Source organism: Grammomys surdaster, unplaced genomic scaffold (assembly GCF_004785775.1).
Source record: "Grammomys surdaster isolate TR1022 unplaced genomic scaffold, NIH_TR_1.0 126118, whole genome shotgun sequence".
Taxonomy (NCBI): domain Eukaryota; kingdom Metazoa; phylum Chordata; class Mammalia; order Rodentia; family Muridae; genus Grammomys; species Grammomys surdaster.
The window spans coordinates 3,119,523-3,137,540 of record NW_021620926.1 but is presented as its reverse complement, the minus strand read 5'-3'; the positions used below and the strand labels follow the sequence as shown (position 1 = coordinate 3,137,540).

The window sequence follows — 18,018 nt, the reverse complement described above, 5'->3', positions numbered from 1 at the left end:
TTTGATGGCGGTATTCATCACAGAAGCTTGCCATTTTGAGGCAGCAATCAGTGTGTGTTTTCGTTTAAAAGAAATGACTATGTGTGGATCAGCGAACAACTTTGCTAGCCAGATGGCAGCAATTTTTGGACAGATTGTGCAACGGGTATCAATTATTTTTAATTAAGCTAGCTTCCCTCAGCCCAGACAGTCTACCTCTAAAGCAGTTTTCTGAGTGATGTGCAGGGTGACCTTTTGTTGAGGGAAGATGAATAATAGCTTTGAAGATTGAACACTATTACCTGAATTCCAGGGCCAGAGACATCACTGCTTTACCCAGTTGTGAAACCACACAAAAAGTAAATATGCGTGACTATGATGGTGTTCTCAATTCAATTAAAGCCGCAGGTAAACTGTGTTCATGCGCCGTGGGGATGACGCACCCAAGAACAGGGGTATATAAGTGCTTTGTATCTAAGAAGGGTTATTCAAACTCCGAACATTCTCCTCATCCCATCCTCAAAGTCCTAGCTCCTCTCAACATGTCCTGCAACAGCTGCTCTGGAAATTTTTCCCAGTCCTTTGGGGGCCAACTGCAGTATCCGATTTCTTCAGGTGGTTCCTCCTACCCCAACAATGTTTTCTACAGCACCGACCTCCAAACTCCCATCACACACCAGCTGGGCTCCTCTCTTCACAGTGGGTGCCAGGAAACCTTCTGTGAGCCCACCAGCTGCCAGACGTCCTATGTGGTCTCTAGACCCTGCCAGAGGCCTTTCTACAGCCAGAGGATTCGAGGGTCATGCAGCCCCTACCAGTCAACTTTCTCAGGATCCCTGGGATTTGGTTCCAGGGGTTTCCAGTCTTTTGGTTGTGGCTACCCAACCCTGGGTTTTGGATCCCGTGGTTTCCAGTCAGTGGGATGTGGTACCGGTAATTTCTCATCCCTAAATGGTGGATCCAGCTTTTACCGCCCAACCTGCTTCTCTTCCAAAAGCGTCCAGTCTGTTTCTTACCAACCAACCTGTGGAACTGGCTTCTTCTGATCTGTATTGGGGAAATTAGAAATGTAAAAGATGCTTACTGCCTACTATGCTAGAAACCAGTCTTTTGCTTTTCTATATTAGTCTAGGAATTTGACTTCTATTCATAAGTTTCTATATTTGGGAAATGTATTTAATTGGAGAAAGATGCTAAATTTTTTCTTATATATTATAGGCATGCAAAAATCAAGCATAATTCTTTCTTCATGTATCCCTTAGTAATTATTCAGAGTTCCAGTCTTGATTTTTAAAAGAGGAAGGTTGTAAGTTTAAATAAAAATATGCAACTAGACTTTTTTATGTCTTGTGAATGCCATAATTATTACTTTCATTTTCTTGTCTTCAAAACTACTTCAGAATATCTCCCTGGGCTTTGCTGTATCATGAGCCTGACATTTTAATTGTATAAAGTCATTCTTTTGTATCTGAAGCCTTTTTTCAACTTTCCTGTTTTCTCCATCTGTGAATACTTCACACAGTGAGATGAAGAGGACACCTCATTAGAATAACAAACTTATATCTGTGATCTTTCCAAATTTTGCCATATAATGTAGGAAGGGGGATTACTCTTATGAAATACATTCTAAAATATGTGCAAAGTTACCAGTAGATAAGAAGTTACATGATCATGAGTTAGGTAGAAATGGGGTTCAAACTCCCATCTTCACTGTGAGATTAACAGAACTTTTAAATGAAATCTCTAACACATTCAACGGTTGGTTACAGGTATAGCTGGCATTGTTCATATGTTACTTATATAGTTTGGTGATGACCCAGTTTTGTCTTGTGTCTCTTGGGTTTGATGAAAAGCATTTGGTTTATAAACATATACATATGTATATAAATATACACATACACATATACACATAGAGTATTTAAAAGCCACATAAATATTCTTTTGTTTCAGGATTTGACCTGATGCAGAAGTGGGATATCATATTTGAATGATGGACAGTGTCACAAAGGCTTCACCATTTAATTGCAGGAATCGTTGTCAAAGGAAGAGATGATCTATTCCCAGGGTCACCACATGCTATCTTTTATTCCATTTTTGTCTCACCATCCAGTTTCATTTGCTAATGGTCTCACAATTTTCCTTTTACTTACTGTAATCATCATAAGTTCATTAGCACACTCAGTGACTATTTTAGGGAACTATCACTTGACTTTTGTGGTGGGTTCACCTAGTGTGTTTCAAGCTTTAAGTAAAGCAAACTCCTTTTGTTAAATCTGAAATTGAAATTAAGTTAAAAAAAGAAATCTAACAAAAGAGGTCAATTTTTATTCAATAAAAGCACACAGAAGGATCACCATGAAAGAATTTATTGTAATTTTATAATATCGTGGGCAATATACACAGATTTAAAAAAAAGATCTACATGCAGACTGGGTCTTTCTTTTTCCATTTCTCCAGTTATGAATGTAATGGGCATATCCACACCCAACGTGATACAGCAATACCCAGTAACTACCAGCAGGTGGGAGTAGTGGGAAAGTTAGGTGTACAGGAAGTGTGGGCATGAGTTTATGCTGCATCTGAACACATGAAGAATAATCTGTATTCTCTGGATATTGTGGTGTGTTCAATCGTTTGTATTGTTTAAATCCACAAGTACTTATGAGGTTGGAACAGCGTGTAGAACTTTACATTTTGTAAAGCAATTCTTTTCTAAAACAATTAGTTAAAAGTAATGTCATTTTTAATTAATGTAAAACAGGAGTTGTGCACTGAATTTATATTACCATAAAAGTTTTATTTTAAGCATATAACTTGTATAATAACTGGAAGACGTTTCCATGATGGTTGATGCCATCTCTGATTCCACGAAAAGCTAAGCATGTAATTTTTATTGAAGACACATAGTGTCCATGGGCCCAAAGAGACGCCTTAGTAATTAACAGAGGAAGCTGATTTAATATACAATTACATATATTAAATTATAAATTATATATAATTTAAAATTAAAAAATTAAAGGAAATAATAAAATATAAATAAGAATATTGATTTAAATAGAGTACACAAAGCTTGTACAAGTGGAAACTGGAAGAAATCCAGACATGGTGATAAGGGATGGATACAAAGTCTCACCCCTAGCCATGAAATGATTGGCACTTGTTAGCTGCTGGAACAGGGAAGGTCTTTTTCTCTCTCTCTTTTCTTTGTTTTTGCTTGTTTAGTTTTATTTGTTGTTGTTGTTTATTTGTTTTTAAGAGTAGAGCCCCTCTTAAGTTGACTATACATCAATGGTAATACCACAGATTTAGGAAGCACAATCACTCCTGAAATTTTTTTAAGGACAATATTTGGGTGGATAGGGAAGGTGGTTAAATTTGGGGAAAGCTGGTGGGGAGGTTGAACATGATCAAAGAAAAAGTTATAGGTAACTCAAGACTAGGAAGGAACTAATTAGATCACAGGTGCTTAACATTAGGAGACAGAAGTCTACTTATTTGTGTACTTTATACATAATTTTTCATTTGTTTTCAATCATTTCCCTAGTGTAAATATGGCATTTTATACATATACTTAAACAAACAAAAACCTAAAAGCAATAGCAGAAAGCAAGACAATCCACTGGTAGAAGACATGATTACTAAGGGTGAAAAAGAGAGGGGCAGGGTGTAGGGAGAAAGAGGAAGGAGAGGAAGACAAAAAAAAACCCTCTCTTTAAACACAGTTCTTAAATATAAACTTGTATTTATTTTAACTTTTTATTGTACTTTGTCTATATGAAGCTAATAAACTAGATGCCACAGAATAAAGTTCCTCTTAAAATACAATTACTGTAGCAGCAGAAATACCAATCAATCCTTGGTTATAATATGAGTTGTGTTTTTGAAAACAAACAGAAAAATTGCCAGAAAAAAAACAAAGAACTGACATTTTATGAATTCAAATTATAATAAGCTTTGCTCTAAATCTATGACAAGCTTGAAACATTTTCAGAATCTCCTTTCCTCCTGTCTAAACAGAACAATAATCTATCTCTCTTAGATGTGTAAACGTTAAGAAAAAATTCTGTTTTATATGGCCTTGCTCCATAGAACATGCTGTCAAGATGATGCCAGCTAGGACATTGGCACACATATCACATGGTAGGCACATAGTCCTTCTGTAAACACCCTTTTCTAATGTTTCTTTTGGTGTACACAACATACACACACACACACATATGTGGGTATCACAAAAGTTGCATTAGGGTAACAGAAGGAGCCCAGTGCCATTCTTTCTCTATGCAGTGATGGAAATCCAGGAAATTACAAAATGCTGACTAGTGAAAGAGGCCATATGATGAGGAGATGTTGTTCTCTGTTGGACCGACTGTGAGATGGACAGCTGTGAAAGTCTAAGTGTCCTTGAAATTCCCTAGAATAATGAAATCCATTTGCTGTTGATAAGGTCAAATTCAAAATGAATTTCTTTGCTAGATGTCTTTCTTTATAATTATATATATGTATATGTATATGTATATATATATCCTTCATATATATATATATACATATATATATATATATATATATATCCACACACATACCCGCACACACAAACACACACACATATGTGTGTGTGTGTATATATATATCCTCCTTTACAATTATATATACATATACATGTATATGTATATATATCCTCCCATAGTCTAAAATACCCGATTTTCACAAACATATGCCAAATTAACTATTCCCAATCTCTGATTTCTGCTCTACATTCAGAATCACACTAAGCATGCTGAGTAATAAAAATACTCAACACTTCTTACACATATTGTTTATAGGTTTATGGAAGTTGCATTTGGGGGAAGCATCAGAGGGTCTACAACAGGTCCTGATCCCTGATAGTTGTGATTTTCCTTAAACATGTTTGCTGATAATGTACAGAAAAGATACAGTAACACAATAGGTTGGGATTATAGCATTTATATTATCCAAATCTGTCCAGGGAGTTGCCTGAAGTTCATATTTCTTATGCCTAAAATAATCTGCATTCAAATATTAATACACCTAGATAGTTTTTTGTTTATGTGTAGTCTCCACTTATAAATTATATAATATCTTATTCTTGATGTGTAAAATTTTAGTCAGCATCCCAATTGCCTTGTTTCTCTGGATCAGCAGACGTTCCTGCTAGCCAAGTCCAAGCAATTCTCATTGTTATTCCACCATGTCTTCGAATGTGAAACATGATATTCCTATAGTTTCTTATCCCAAATGAGAATCACAACTAAATGTAGAAATATGTTTCCAAACACAATTTAAAAGACGGTTTGACGTGTAATGAATTCCCCAAAGTATGACTGCAAATCTATATGCAAATTAATAATAAAAAGATCAATACATTGAGGTTTCAGAATGCATACATTTATTAGATTAAATTTTTGATTTTCAACTGCTCTTGGATGAAAACCAATTACTTGTATCATTTTTCCATAGTGACGAGAGAAAGGAATAATTGGATGTTCCCCTCAAATTCCAGAATCTCCCAGTAATTGAGAATGAGAGACACTGTTAATGGAAGAAATAACAGATAGCAAGAGAGGATAAGCAAGAAACGATGGCTGCAGGCCATACAGATTTTTACTTTTATATTGCATGAAGGAAGAGAGAGTCTCAGCAATTGAATCCATAGAAAATATTACCACAGGTTGGTTTATAATATGGTTGGTATATACTAGCAGCCGGATCAGTTGGGTAGCAGAATCTGTACCCATAGCTCAGTAAAGGGAAGCCAGAGACTCCATAATTCAGAGATTCAAAGCCATTGGATCCACAACCCATAATGTAGCATCTTCTAGATCCATAATCCAGGGAACAGCAGCTGCTGGACCCAACACCTAGAGAGCCAGCATATGTCCCCTGGCAGGGACTGCAGGGTGTGTAGCTCCTGGGGTAGTAACAAGGCTTCTGGCTGGGGCTGGACACCACACAGGACCTCTGGCAGCTGGTAGGCTCAATGCAGGTCTCCTGGCAGCCATTGTTCAGAGAGGATCTCAGCTGGCAGGTGCTGGGAGAACAGCTGGTAGTGGTGTAGGCCAGGTTGTTTGAGCAGGAGGAACAACAGGAGGACCCCACTGTGGGCAGGCAGCTCCTAAAGGAGGTAGAAAAGTTATCAGAGTGGCACTTACAGCTCATGCTGATAGATGTGAGCTCTAGTGGATGTAACTGAGAAGATCCTGAGTTTGAATGTCACTTATGGAGACCTGGGCTTATATACTCTCAAGGAGAGGTGTGGTGCCCAAGAGTGTCAGCCCTGTCCTAATTGTGGGCTGTCCTTTAGAAATGTGCAACTAAAAAAAAAATGTTAATATCACAAAATTATTTGTAATTGCAGTTGCTTTTGAATAGTTCTCTGTCCATTGTATTTATGGCTGTTGTAATTTCTTTGTAACAAAGAGCAATGAGCTACTCCTATGTCAGAAATGTCAGGATAATTTTACACTAAATATTATTTCATAGTGTCCAGGAAAATCCTTTTTCCTCCTGACATACTTTTTGTGTGTTTTGTCATTGGACGTTATGAGGAAGACATTTTTCTTTACAATGTAAGGGATGCAAGTAACTATATGCAATTACTATTGTTGTTGCTGCTGCTGTTGATGAATTGGAAACACGCCTCTGGGCTTGATGTGGAAGCTACTGAAGTTTAACCCTAGTGTCACCTTGGCATCCTTTCTAACTTTCAAACTGTTCCCTGTAAATTACTCAGTGTTACCTAACACTAATGTCTTTCATTCGCTATTTAAAAAGACACATATGCACACGTGTGTTTTGTTCCAATGCATGTCTTTGCAACATTTGTGTACCTGCTGCACTTGGAAGCCAGAAGAGGATCTCATAGCCTCTAGAACTGGAGTTGCAGATGTTTGTGAGCCACCATGTAGGTGCTGAGACTTGAACACAAGCCCTTTAGAAGAACAGCCAGTGTTCTTAATTTAATGGGTCATCTCTCCAGTCACACTGTATGATCAATTTTTAGTCTCTATTTTATTGATTTTAAATTATAATTAGAATTGTTTTAAAATCAAAGCATATGCATGACAACAGAGGACTCAAGAGAAACAGCAAAATTCCTGGAGCTCTATGAAGAGTCAAAGTGGTTGCTTAGGGTCTGTGGTGAAAATTTTGTGTTAACCTTGGCTATCAGCATCTCTCTCCAATATATTTTTTTTATCTTTTCTGGGTTCAATCACTTTCTAGAGAAGTGGTTCTCAACCTTCCTAATGCTGTGACACTTTCATACAATTCCTCATGTTGGTGGTGACCCTCTACCATAAAATCATTTTGTTGCTATTTTATAATTATAATTTTGATAATTTTAAAAATTCCAATGTAAATATCTAATTATCAGGATATCTGATATGTAATTCCAAAGGGGTAGCAACCCAAGATTGAGAACAAAGTTCCTTTATAACATTTTATATAAAATACATACAAATTATATCAAGAGTAAAGGAAAACATTCTGAAAATTACAGTATAAGCACTAGTATAAATCTGTCATGACATTTCTGTCACAGGAATAGCTTATTATATTTACTACAACAAAATTACAATGGCTATTGAAAACACACGGTGCAGAAACCTGCTCAAGTTCAGCTACAGTAGCAGAGAGCTTACTACCGAGTTGCATATTTAAAAACAAACTGAAGGCACACAAATATGCCAAGGATAACACTGTTGGGTACCAAACCTATTGCTGAGATTATACAGATGCATCTCTCCATGAGATAACATTAAACTCAGAATCTTCTCAGTTACATTCAGTTGAGTCCATCTTCCTATGAACATGCCATATGAAAGGCTATTTTGAAGTATTCATTAATCATTCTCCTTATTTTTATAAATATTTTATTTTTTATTAGATATTTTATTTGTTTACATTTCAAATGTTATCCCCATTCCTGGTTTCCCCTCCTGGAACCTCCTATTCCATCCTCCCTGCTCCTGCTTCTGTGAGGGTGCTCCTGCCCAACATTCCTGCCTTTCTGCCCTCACATTCCCCTACACTGGGGCATCGAGCCTTCACAGGACCATGGGCCTCTCCTCCCATTGATGTACAACTAGGCCATCCTCTGCTACATACCCAGCTGGAGTCATGGGTATGCACTCTTCGGCTGGTGGTTTAGTCCCTGGGAGCTCTGGCAGGGTCTACTTGGTTGATATTGTTGTTCTTGCTGTGGGGTTGCAAACCTCTTCAGCTCCTTTAGCCTTTTCTCTAACTCCTCCATTGAGTAGTTGCTCAGTCCAGTGGTTGGCTGTGAGCATCTTCCTCTGTATTTGTCAGGCTCTGGCAGAGACTCTCAGGAGACAGCTATATTAGACTCCTGTCAGCAAGCACGTCTTGGCATCCACAGTAGTGTCTTGGCTTGGTGTCTGTATATGGGATGGATCCCTAGGTGGGGCAGTCTCTGGATAGCCTTTCCTTTAGTATCTTATTTACACTTTGTCTCCATATTTCCTCTGTGAGCATTTTGTTTCCTTTTCTAAGAAGGACTGAAGCACTCACACTTTGGTCTTCCTTCTTCTTGAGCTTCATGTGGTCTGTGAATTGTATCTCGGGTATTCCGAGCTTTTGGGCTAATATCCACTTGCTTCTTGCTCTCCTCTGCCTCCTCCTATGACTGTCCCTAGCCCAGTAACTTCTCTATAGCATTTCCAACTACTCTTCCAGCTCCTCTCTATGGAATGGCTATTAGATGATCAAGTTTCCCAAGGTCCTATGTGTTCTCTCTCCTGCCATATGCCCTATTATTACTTATTATAAAACGTCATGACTTACAGCTCCCACGAGTTAGCTTACAGTGGATTGCTGGACTTTGGCTGAAGGAGCTGCCCTTCCAGATTCTATCAATCTTGAAGCTGCTAATCAGTGGGCTGAAAACTGGTGGTTTCAGATCTCTGTATTATGGAGTTCCTGGCTTCCCCTCCATGAGTTAAATGTCTCATACTACCCAACATATTTGGGTTTTATACAAAATAAAAAAAAAAAAACTCCTCTTGTTACAGTCAACTTAAGCAATTACCTCTGTGGTATCAATTACTAGGTCTTATATTCTTACAGATTTGAAGTCAAAGTCTCTATGCCCTTATCTAGTATATCCATGATTATCCTACTACTAACAACTTCTTATTCATCCTCAATCTCTGGCAGGGTCTGCAATAAGTGTGTAACCAAATTATGCCTATTTACTGTATTATGAGTTTATGTCTTTGCTATTCACTTCTAATTTAAGACTAGCTTTTAAAATACCATTGCAATCTGACACCATAATATACTTCTCCCATTATTAATATTTTGCTCATAGTTTTTGCATTTGTGAATCTGAGAGACTAATTAAATGTAGGTATTATTGCATGAGTGGATTGTGAAATATATACATAGCATTGGATTCTGTGCCTTATTCCGAGTAGCCAATTCTTAGAAGACTGTCCTTCGTAACTATAGACTGTGCTCAAAGGCAGCGAGTATTGCTCAGATTGGAGGGCTTTACTTTCTGCTGATTCAGAGAAAATAACTAATTAGGACAAAAACAAACAGTGCAAAACCAGGAAAATCACGTATACTTTTCAAGATGTTTATACACAGGGAAAAAGTAATATATTATCTAAATGTAGATTTTCAGCCTTGAGAAAATGTGCCATGCTTTCTCCAAATAGACCATCATTGGCTAGTATCCATGAGTTCCGTGGTTGGGACATGATCCCTGCACCTCTTTTCCACATGGAAGGAAAATCACAATTTTAGCCGGGAATACTATAGTTAAGAAGATTATGGGAACCTCCAAATACTTCGCTTAGTATTATCCAGCATCCATCAGCCTGGGAGCAATGATTCCTAAAAACCTTGAAGGTATTTTATTATTTAGTCTTAGTCTCAAGACAGAATTGAAGTCAGAGACCTGAGAATAGTTAAATTAACTTAATATTTTAGAAAGCAGATATGAGAAAAAAAAACAAGTTATAAAGAAATGTCTTAAAGTAGCTTTTGCAACTGGTATACAGTGTTCTAGGGATTTACAGGCACATTTTGGAGAGACTCTTGGAACTGCCTATCTTGGTATCTGATGATACTATGGGAGAAGAATTTCTTCATCAGCTTATGTCTTCTACTGGTTGAAATTGCATAATTTCCTGAATTCTTATATTTATGTAATAGAGGAAGAACCAGTAGTACTATTTGTTTCAAAGTGTGACCTTTGAGGTACGTAAGTACATAACCAGAGAAGTATTAGGCAAAATCTAGGAAAGATATTATTCAAAAATGTATATTAACCTACAATTTTGTGTGCCATGTCATCTATGACAGCATGCTATGTGAAACGAAGTATTACGAGATAAAGACTTTTCATTTAGCTTTCAGATACGTGAGAGAACAAAAGATTATTGACATTTCTGACAAAAGAAAAAAAGATCTCAAAAGAACTTTGAGGCTTGCCAAATTATCTATACCAAAACTGAGTAAAATCTGAATCCTTTTTAAAAATATTTTTAAGATTTACTTATTTTATATATGTGAGTACACTGTCACTGTCGTCAGACACACCAGAAGAGGGCATCTGATCCCAATACTGATGATTGTGAGCTACCATGCGGTTGCTGGGACCTCTGGCCCTCTGGAAGAACAGTCAGTGCTCTTAACCCCTGAGCCATCTCTCCAGCCCAAAATCTGAATTCTTAAAAGTGTCTTGGTTCTTTGTTCTTTCCTAAATAATTGTTTTCCAAAATATACAATTGTTACTGTAATCAAGGAGGCTTTTATATTCTTACCATAAAGGAAATGAATTTGTATGAGTAGATTCAATCAAATGCATCTGTCTCATTATCCTCAAGGATATCCTCAGTAGCAGGATATAAAGTACATAGGGCACGTCACATGTCCAAGCGTAGTGTAGCTGGGTTATATGATAGATCATTTCTAGCTTTTGGAGGAACCTTTGCATTGATTTCCACAGCAGTTGTACCAGTTTTAAATCCTACCAACAGTAGGATTGTACCATTGTACCAGAATCATCTCAGCACTTTTGTTATTCTTCAAAATGTTAGCAATTCTGACTAGTGTAAGAAGAAATTTCAAAGTAGTTCTAACTTGCATTTTCCTTATGGCTAAAATGTTGAAAAGTTTTAAATATTTAAATATTAATATTTTTCTTAACCATATACCTTCTTCTACTGAGACCCTCCATTCAGTACCATTCTCCGTTTTTTTCTCTTTTTGTTTTTGTTTCTTTGGTGGTGTTGGGGTGTGCTTTGTATTTGCTTGTTTGTAGTTCTTTGCATATTATCAAAGTAACTCTCTGTCAGGTGTACAGCTAATAATAACTTTCAGTCTAGGCTGTCTCTTTAATCAAATGATGGGTTATTTGATCAAAGAAGCTTTTTATTTAGTTTTATGAGATCCGATTAGTAAATTGTTGGTTTTAATGATTTCATTACTGGTGTTATATTGAGATAGACCAAAGTCCTAAATTGAAGCACAGCTCCTAGTTTCTCTTTTAACAGAATCAAGGTATCAAATCTTATGCCAGCATTCCTGATTTATTTAGAGTTGTGTTTTTGACCAGAATGAGAGATAAGATTCTAGTTTTATTCTTCTACCTTTACTTTTCTAGTTTAATCAGTATCATTCTTGAAGTTTCTAGCTTTTCTCAAATGTGTATTCTTGATTTCGTTGTCAAAAATCAGATGGCTATATGATAGTGGGCTTATGACTGTGTCTTCAATTGTATTTCAATGATCAATATGCCAATACTCCAAAATATACAATTACTACTGCATTCAGCTTCTGAAAAGAGATAACTAAAACTAAATACTTTTAAAAAGCCAAATATAAACCATTCATTGTAGAAACTACACACACACACACACAATGCCCCTCCTGGACAACATACACAAGTCCCATGCCAGGAATATCTTACCTTTCTCAGAGTTGTTGGCGAGTGCTGCCCCTTGGAGCCCCAAACATTAAAGTAAATTGGCATTGTTCTTGGTTAACTGCAAGAATTTGATGAGAGTATATTGCTAAAGACAGCATATACTTGAGTCAAGAACATGGAAAAATCATGTTTCTAACATGGAAGCTCAATCTCTATTCTCTTGTTTTCAAAGCTCTGGAAGGTCGCACCAATGATCTACACTAACTATAGGTTTTATTTTCAAAATGGTACCAGTAAGATTTGATATATTTAGTCTTCACACTTGATTTTTCTTCTCTAGATTCTTCTACAAGAGAAGATTCAGAAGAAAGATAAAAGCCCTGAACACTTATCCAAACTCAACGTTATTACAAAGTAGAAGAAGGATAAATTTAGGTTAAACTTGACTGTCACGGTCCCCTAGAAGTTCCTTAGGCTCAGTCCTTGCCTGGAAGCAGTCCAAGAATACTAAGGTTCCTGCAGAAACCATAGCAGAAAGGGACAGAGTCGGCTAAATCTCTGTGGCTTAAGATGTTAGAAGAGGAATGTCCATGCTCCACAAAGATGAGAATCCTGTGTCACCCTAAGCATCATGTCAGATGCATCATGTCAGATGTCTGGATTTAAAATTCGTTTCCTTTTTTCAATCTCTCCAGAACTTACCATCTTAACTCCATTAGAATGGGTGAAAGCCTGGTGCCTGTGAGGCTACCACTGGTCCTGTGGTAGTCTCCCTCGCTCTTCCTAGGCTCACTTTATCACTTTATCAAATCTTTCTTTTTCATTTTTCTTTTCTCTTCTCTTCTCCTTTTTTCTTATTGTCCTTTAGTTACTGGAGGAGAAACAAGTGAGTGATGCTGAGCAAAAAATATGGGATGTTTGAAAAAATTTTAAAAGCGGAGGGTGACAATAGGGTTAATCATCAATAAGCTCCATATAGAGTACAACGTGATGCTACCAGTTCTTTAACAAAAGCATGTCAAGTTAATCTTATCCCATACCATGCAAAGAAAAACATTTCCTCATAACAGCCTATGACAAAACACACACAAAATATGTCAGGAGGAAAAAGAGGAATCTTCCTGGACATGATGACATGACCTTGAATGTCACATCACAGTCACAGCATTTGCAACACAGCAGTAGCTCATTGTCTTTTGCTAGAACCACGAAATTACAACAGCTATAAATATAATGTACAGAAAACTATTCAAGTGCAACTGTAACCACAGAAAAATTTGTGTGTTGCACATTTCTAAAGTACAGACCATAAATAGGACAATGATGACCCTGTTAGGCACCACACCTGCTGCCAAGAGTATATAAACTCAGTTCTTCACAGATGACATTCAAACTGAGAATCTTCCCAGTTACATCTCGCTGAGCTCACATCTTCGTTCAATATGACCTGTGACTGCTGCTCTAGAAATATCTCTTCCTCCCTTAGGTGCTGCTGCCCACCTCAGGAACCTGCTGTGGCTCTTCCTGCTCCAGCTACCTGGGCTATAGCACTACCAGAATCTTCTCCCAACACCTGCCAGCTGGACTCTTCTCTGCACAGTGGCTGCCAGGAGACCTGCATTGAGCCCATCAGCTGCTCTCCCAGTACCTGTCAGCTGAGCTCCTCTCTAAACAGCGGCTGCCAGGAGATCTGCATTGAGCCCACCAGCTTCCAGAGATCCTTTCTGGTGTCCAGCCCCTGCCAGATGCCGTGCTATTACCCCAGGAGCTCCACATCCTGCAGTCCCTTCCAAGGAACACATGCTGGCTCTCTGGGCCTTGGATCCAGCAGCTACCGTTCCCTAGGTTATGGATCTAGAAGCTTCTTCCCAGGGAGCTGTGGATCCAGTGGCTTCAGATCCCTGGATTATGAAGTCCCTGTTTTCCCTTCTTTGAGTTATGCTACACTCTGTCACCCAATCTATGTGCTTTTCAATAGCAACCAACCTTCATTTTGTGTTCCAACATGTGGACCACGTCTCTCTGGAATCAGCTGTTAACTGACTATAATATAGATTATTGAAGTCAGTGTCTCTATATCCTATATTCATGCTTTCTTGCTTTTCACTTACAACTATCCACTTGTTCTTCGAATAAGAACTTCTCTACTTCTGGTGGGACCTGGGATGGGGGTAAAATCACAAATTGTGCGTTTCTGACAGTTATGCTGACATATGTATGTGCTCTTTGGTTGTTATCCAACAGCAGATGACAATCAAAAGTTTATCATAATAAACTTGTGCAACCTGACACCTCAGTGTAGTGCTCACTTTGTTACTGTTGTTGTTATTAATTATGTGCACTTTTGTGGATTTCTAACAGAGGTAGTGTGATTAGATTTAAAGGAAAAGTAATGTGGCATATATTTGGGGGATTTCTGTTTGGAGTTGTTAATTCTGTGACGACTATCATTTGTGTCTGCACAGTAGGCTTTGAAGGTGCAAACTGTGTGAGATTTAGGGCATTCTGCTCACATATGAAATAATGCAATTAAGATAAAAAACAAACCTATTATAAAAAATGTAAGGTGAGGTTTATATAGAGAAATTGAATTGCCTAAATCAAGTGTTTAAAATCTTCAGCCAAGGTAAAACTGATCCTTAAATAACTAAATAACTTTTCGGACACACAAATACACACATACACGCGCACGTGCACACACACACACACACACAAACACACACACACGTCTCTATGCCCAACTGTTGAGGAGTACCTCTGCATCTTATCTCTATACTTGGGTATAGATAATCACAGTGATCTGGATTCCGACTATGCTGGCAACCCCCTGAGGCTACACCCTGGTACAACTTCAATCAGTCTAAGAGTGAGGTACCACAGAAATATTGCAAAGTTTTTATTGATTTGTCTTTGTCAGGCTTTACAAGAATTGACATCAAAGTCTTGGATGCAGTTCATTTGGTATAAGGTCCTAGACAGATGCATCACAGGTTCTATGGGATGTTAAGAAAAAGAAAAAATAAATAAAAGAGAAAAAGTCTAGTAGAAAAGGTAATATTTTACAAGAAAACAAATAAAATACAAAATGTTAGGAACTTTCTGGGGGCATTTAGAAAGACTTAAAGACACGTCCACTCCAGTATCTGATTCCCAGGTAAAATCACTTCTTCATCGGGAGTCTGTCTTTCATTGATAAAGTCATACAATTTTCTGGCTTCTCATAATAGTGCCTGGCAAGAATGACAGTGGATTTCTTCAATCAGCCTAGTGTGATTTTTGAGATAGCCAAGAATATAATGCTCACATTACAGGGAAGATGCTGTTTAGAGAAAGACATTGAATCTGCCATAAATGGTGTGTGCTGCAGTCATGCCTGGGACCATCTAGAACAGCATGCTTGAACACTGAGCTAATGTGAGACTAAGAATCTTCATGTAACCTTTAGACATGAGACACATTGAGGCTAATATTATTGACAAATTTCAGACAGGCAAGAGGGGAGACTCAAAAAAAAGCTTTGAAACTTGCCAAGGTTTGTAAATCAGTGCCCAGTAGAGCCCCAAATTCTAAAGCAATGTCAGCTGTTTAGTCTTTTCTGAACATCATCATCATCAATTAACTTTACATCTTGATTAAAGCTCCCCTCCTCTCCCTCCTCTCAGTCCCTCCCTCTCACCTTAATTCCCTTCCATCTCCCCCTCCTCTCTTTCTCCTCAGAAAAAGTCTATGAATATCAAGTCTCCTTGGCATATCAAGTTGACGTAGGACTAGACACATAGCATTCTCTCCTATTGAGGCTCTACAAAGGCAGATCAGTTAGAGGAAAGGGATCCACAGTCAGGCAACAGAGTCAGAGACAGCTCTTGATCCTGCTACTAGGACTCCCACATGAAAATCAAGCTATACAACTCTTACATGTGTGCAGAGGGCCGAAGTCAGTCCCGTGCATGCTCCCTGTTGGATGGTTTAGTCTCTGTGGGGGCAGGTTGGTAGATTCTGTAGGTTTTCTTGTGGTGTCCTTGACCCCTTGGGCTCCCACAATCCTTCCTCTACATCTTTTACAGGATTTCCCAAGCTCAGCCATATGTTTGTCTGTGGTTCCCCGCATCTGTTTCCATCAATTGCTATATAAAGCCTCTCAGATGATAGTTATGCCGTACTCCTGTCTGCAAGTATAGCAAAATATCATTAATAGTGTCAGGGGTGTCCTCTCTCTCTTAGCATGAGTCTCAAGCTAGACTGGTCATTAATTGGCCAATCCCTCAATTTCTGCTTCAACTTTACTCCTGCACACCTTGTAGGCAGGACAGATTGTAAGTTGAAGGTTTTATGGCTGGGATGGTGTCCCGATCCCTCCTTGGAAGGTTTTTCTGGTTCCAGGAGGTGACTGTTACCAGTTCCATCACCCCCATTGCCTGAAGTCTTAGCTAGGGTCACCCTCGTGGTTCCTGGAAGTTTCCACTGTCCTAGGCTTCTAGCTTCTCCCAGAGATGCCCAACCCCACTGATACCAGTTCTATGTCTCAGGACTCTCTCCCTCTCTTCTCTTCCATTTGTCCTGTCCTGTTCCCTACCCTCCTTACCCTTCTTTCACCCAGTCCCCTCCCCTCAATCCACCCGAGATGTCTATTCTATTTCCCCTTCTTAGTGAGATTCATGGGTTTCCCACTTGGACCCTCTTTGTTACTTAGCTTCTTTCAGTCTGTAGACTATAGCATTGTTGTATATACTTTATGACTAATATCCACATTACAGGGAATAATAATAAATAATATCCCCTTATAAGTGAGAATTGCCAACAAAGATGCTGATTAGAGAAATATTTGTCTTTCTGGGTCTCCTTACTCAGGATTATCTTTTCTACTTCCATTCATTATCCGTCAAATTTCATGATATTCTTAGTTTTTTTTTCTCTTTTTTTCTTTTTCTTCTTTATTGGATATTTTATTTACATTTAAGATGCTATCCCCTTTCCCCATTTCCTCCCACCCCAAAACCCCCTATCCCATCCCCCCTCCTCCTGCTTCTATGAATAAGTGCCCTTTCCCGTCCACCTACTCCCACCTCCCCACCCTCAAATTCCCCCACACTGGGGCATCCATCTTCAGAGGACCAAGGACCTCCTCCCCTACCTATGCCCAACAAGGCCACCCTCCCCTACATATACAGCTGGAGCCATGGGTTCCTCCCTATGTGCTCCCAGGCTGGTGGTTTTGATCCTGGGAGCTCTGGTTGGTTGGTATTGTTGCTCTGCCTCTGGGATCACAAACCCTTTCAGTTCCTTCAGTCTTCTCTCTAACTCCTCAATTGGGAACCCCATGATCAGTTCAATGGTTAGCTGTGAGCATCCTCCTCTGTGTATGTTAGGCTCTGTCAGACTGCTAAGGAGACAGCAATATCAGGGTCCTGTCAGCATGCACTTCCTGGCATCCACATCAGCATCTGCCTTTGGTGACTGTATATGGGATGGATACCCAGGTGGAGCAGTCTCTGGATGGCCCCTCCTTCAGTTTCTGTCCCACACTTTGTCTCCACATTTGCTCTCATGAGTATTTTGTTACTCCTTCTAAGAAGGACTGAAGCACCCATACTTTGGTCTTGTTCATGAGCTTCATGTGATCTGTGAGTTGTATCTTGGGTATTTCGAGCTTTTGGGCTAATATCCACTTATCAGCGCGTGCATACCATGCATGTGTGTTCTTTTGTGATTGGGTTACCTCACTCAGGATGATACTCTCTAGTTCCATCCATTTGCCTAAGAATTTCATGAATTCATTGTTTTTAATAGCTGAATAATACTCCATTGTGTAAATGTATCTCATTTTCTGTATTCATTCCTTCATTGAAGGACATCTGGGTTCTTTTTAGCTTCTGGCTATTATAAATAAGGCTGCTATGAACATAGTGGAGCATATGCCCTTGCTATATGTTGAAGCATCTTCTAGGTATATGCCCAGGAGTGGTATAGCTGGATCCTCAGATAATTCTATGTCCAATTTTCTAAGGAACCACCAGACTGATTTCCAGAGTAACTTATCAGCTTGCAATCCCACCAACAATGGAGGAGTGTTCCTCTTTCTCCACATCCTAGCCAACGTCTACTATCACCTGAGTTTTGATCTTAGC

The 18,018-nt window shown here is 38.7% G+C and overlaps 2 protein-coding genes and 1 pseudogene across 2 annotated transcripts; 2 read left to right on the top strand and 1 right to left on the bottom strand.

Annotated features, from left to right (window-relative positions):
• The first annotated feature begins 471 nt into the window (after positions 1–471).
• Positions 472–1,305, top strand: LOC114611562 (keratin-associated protein 14). The gene has a single exon (XM_028756266.1). It carries the CDS (start codon positions 522–524, stop codon positions 1,023–1,025), a length of 504 nt encoding a protein of 167 aa, XP_028612099.1. The 5' UTR covers positions 472–521; the 3' UTR covers positions 1,026–1,305.
• Positions 1,306–5,631: 4,326 nt separating this feature from the next.
• Positions 5,632–6,153, bottom strand: LOC114611679 (keratin-associated protein 13-1-like). The gene has a single exon (XM_028756422.1). The coding sequence runs from the start codon at positions 6,151–6,153 to the stop codon at positions 5,632–5,634; it is 522 nt and encodes a 173-aa protein (XP_028612255.1).
• A 7,182-nt stretch (positions 6,154–13,335) lies between these two features.
• On the top strand, positions 13,336–13,932 carry LOC114611628 (annotated as a pseudogene).
• The last annotated feature ends 4,086 nt before the right edge of the window (positions 13,933–18,018 follow it).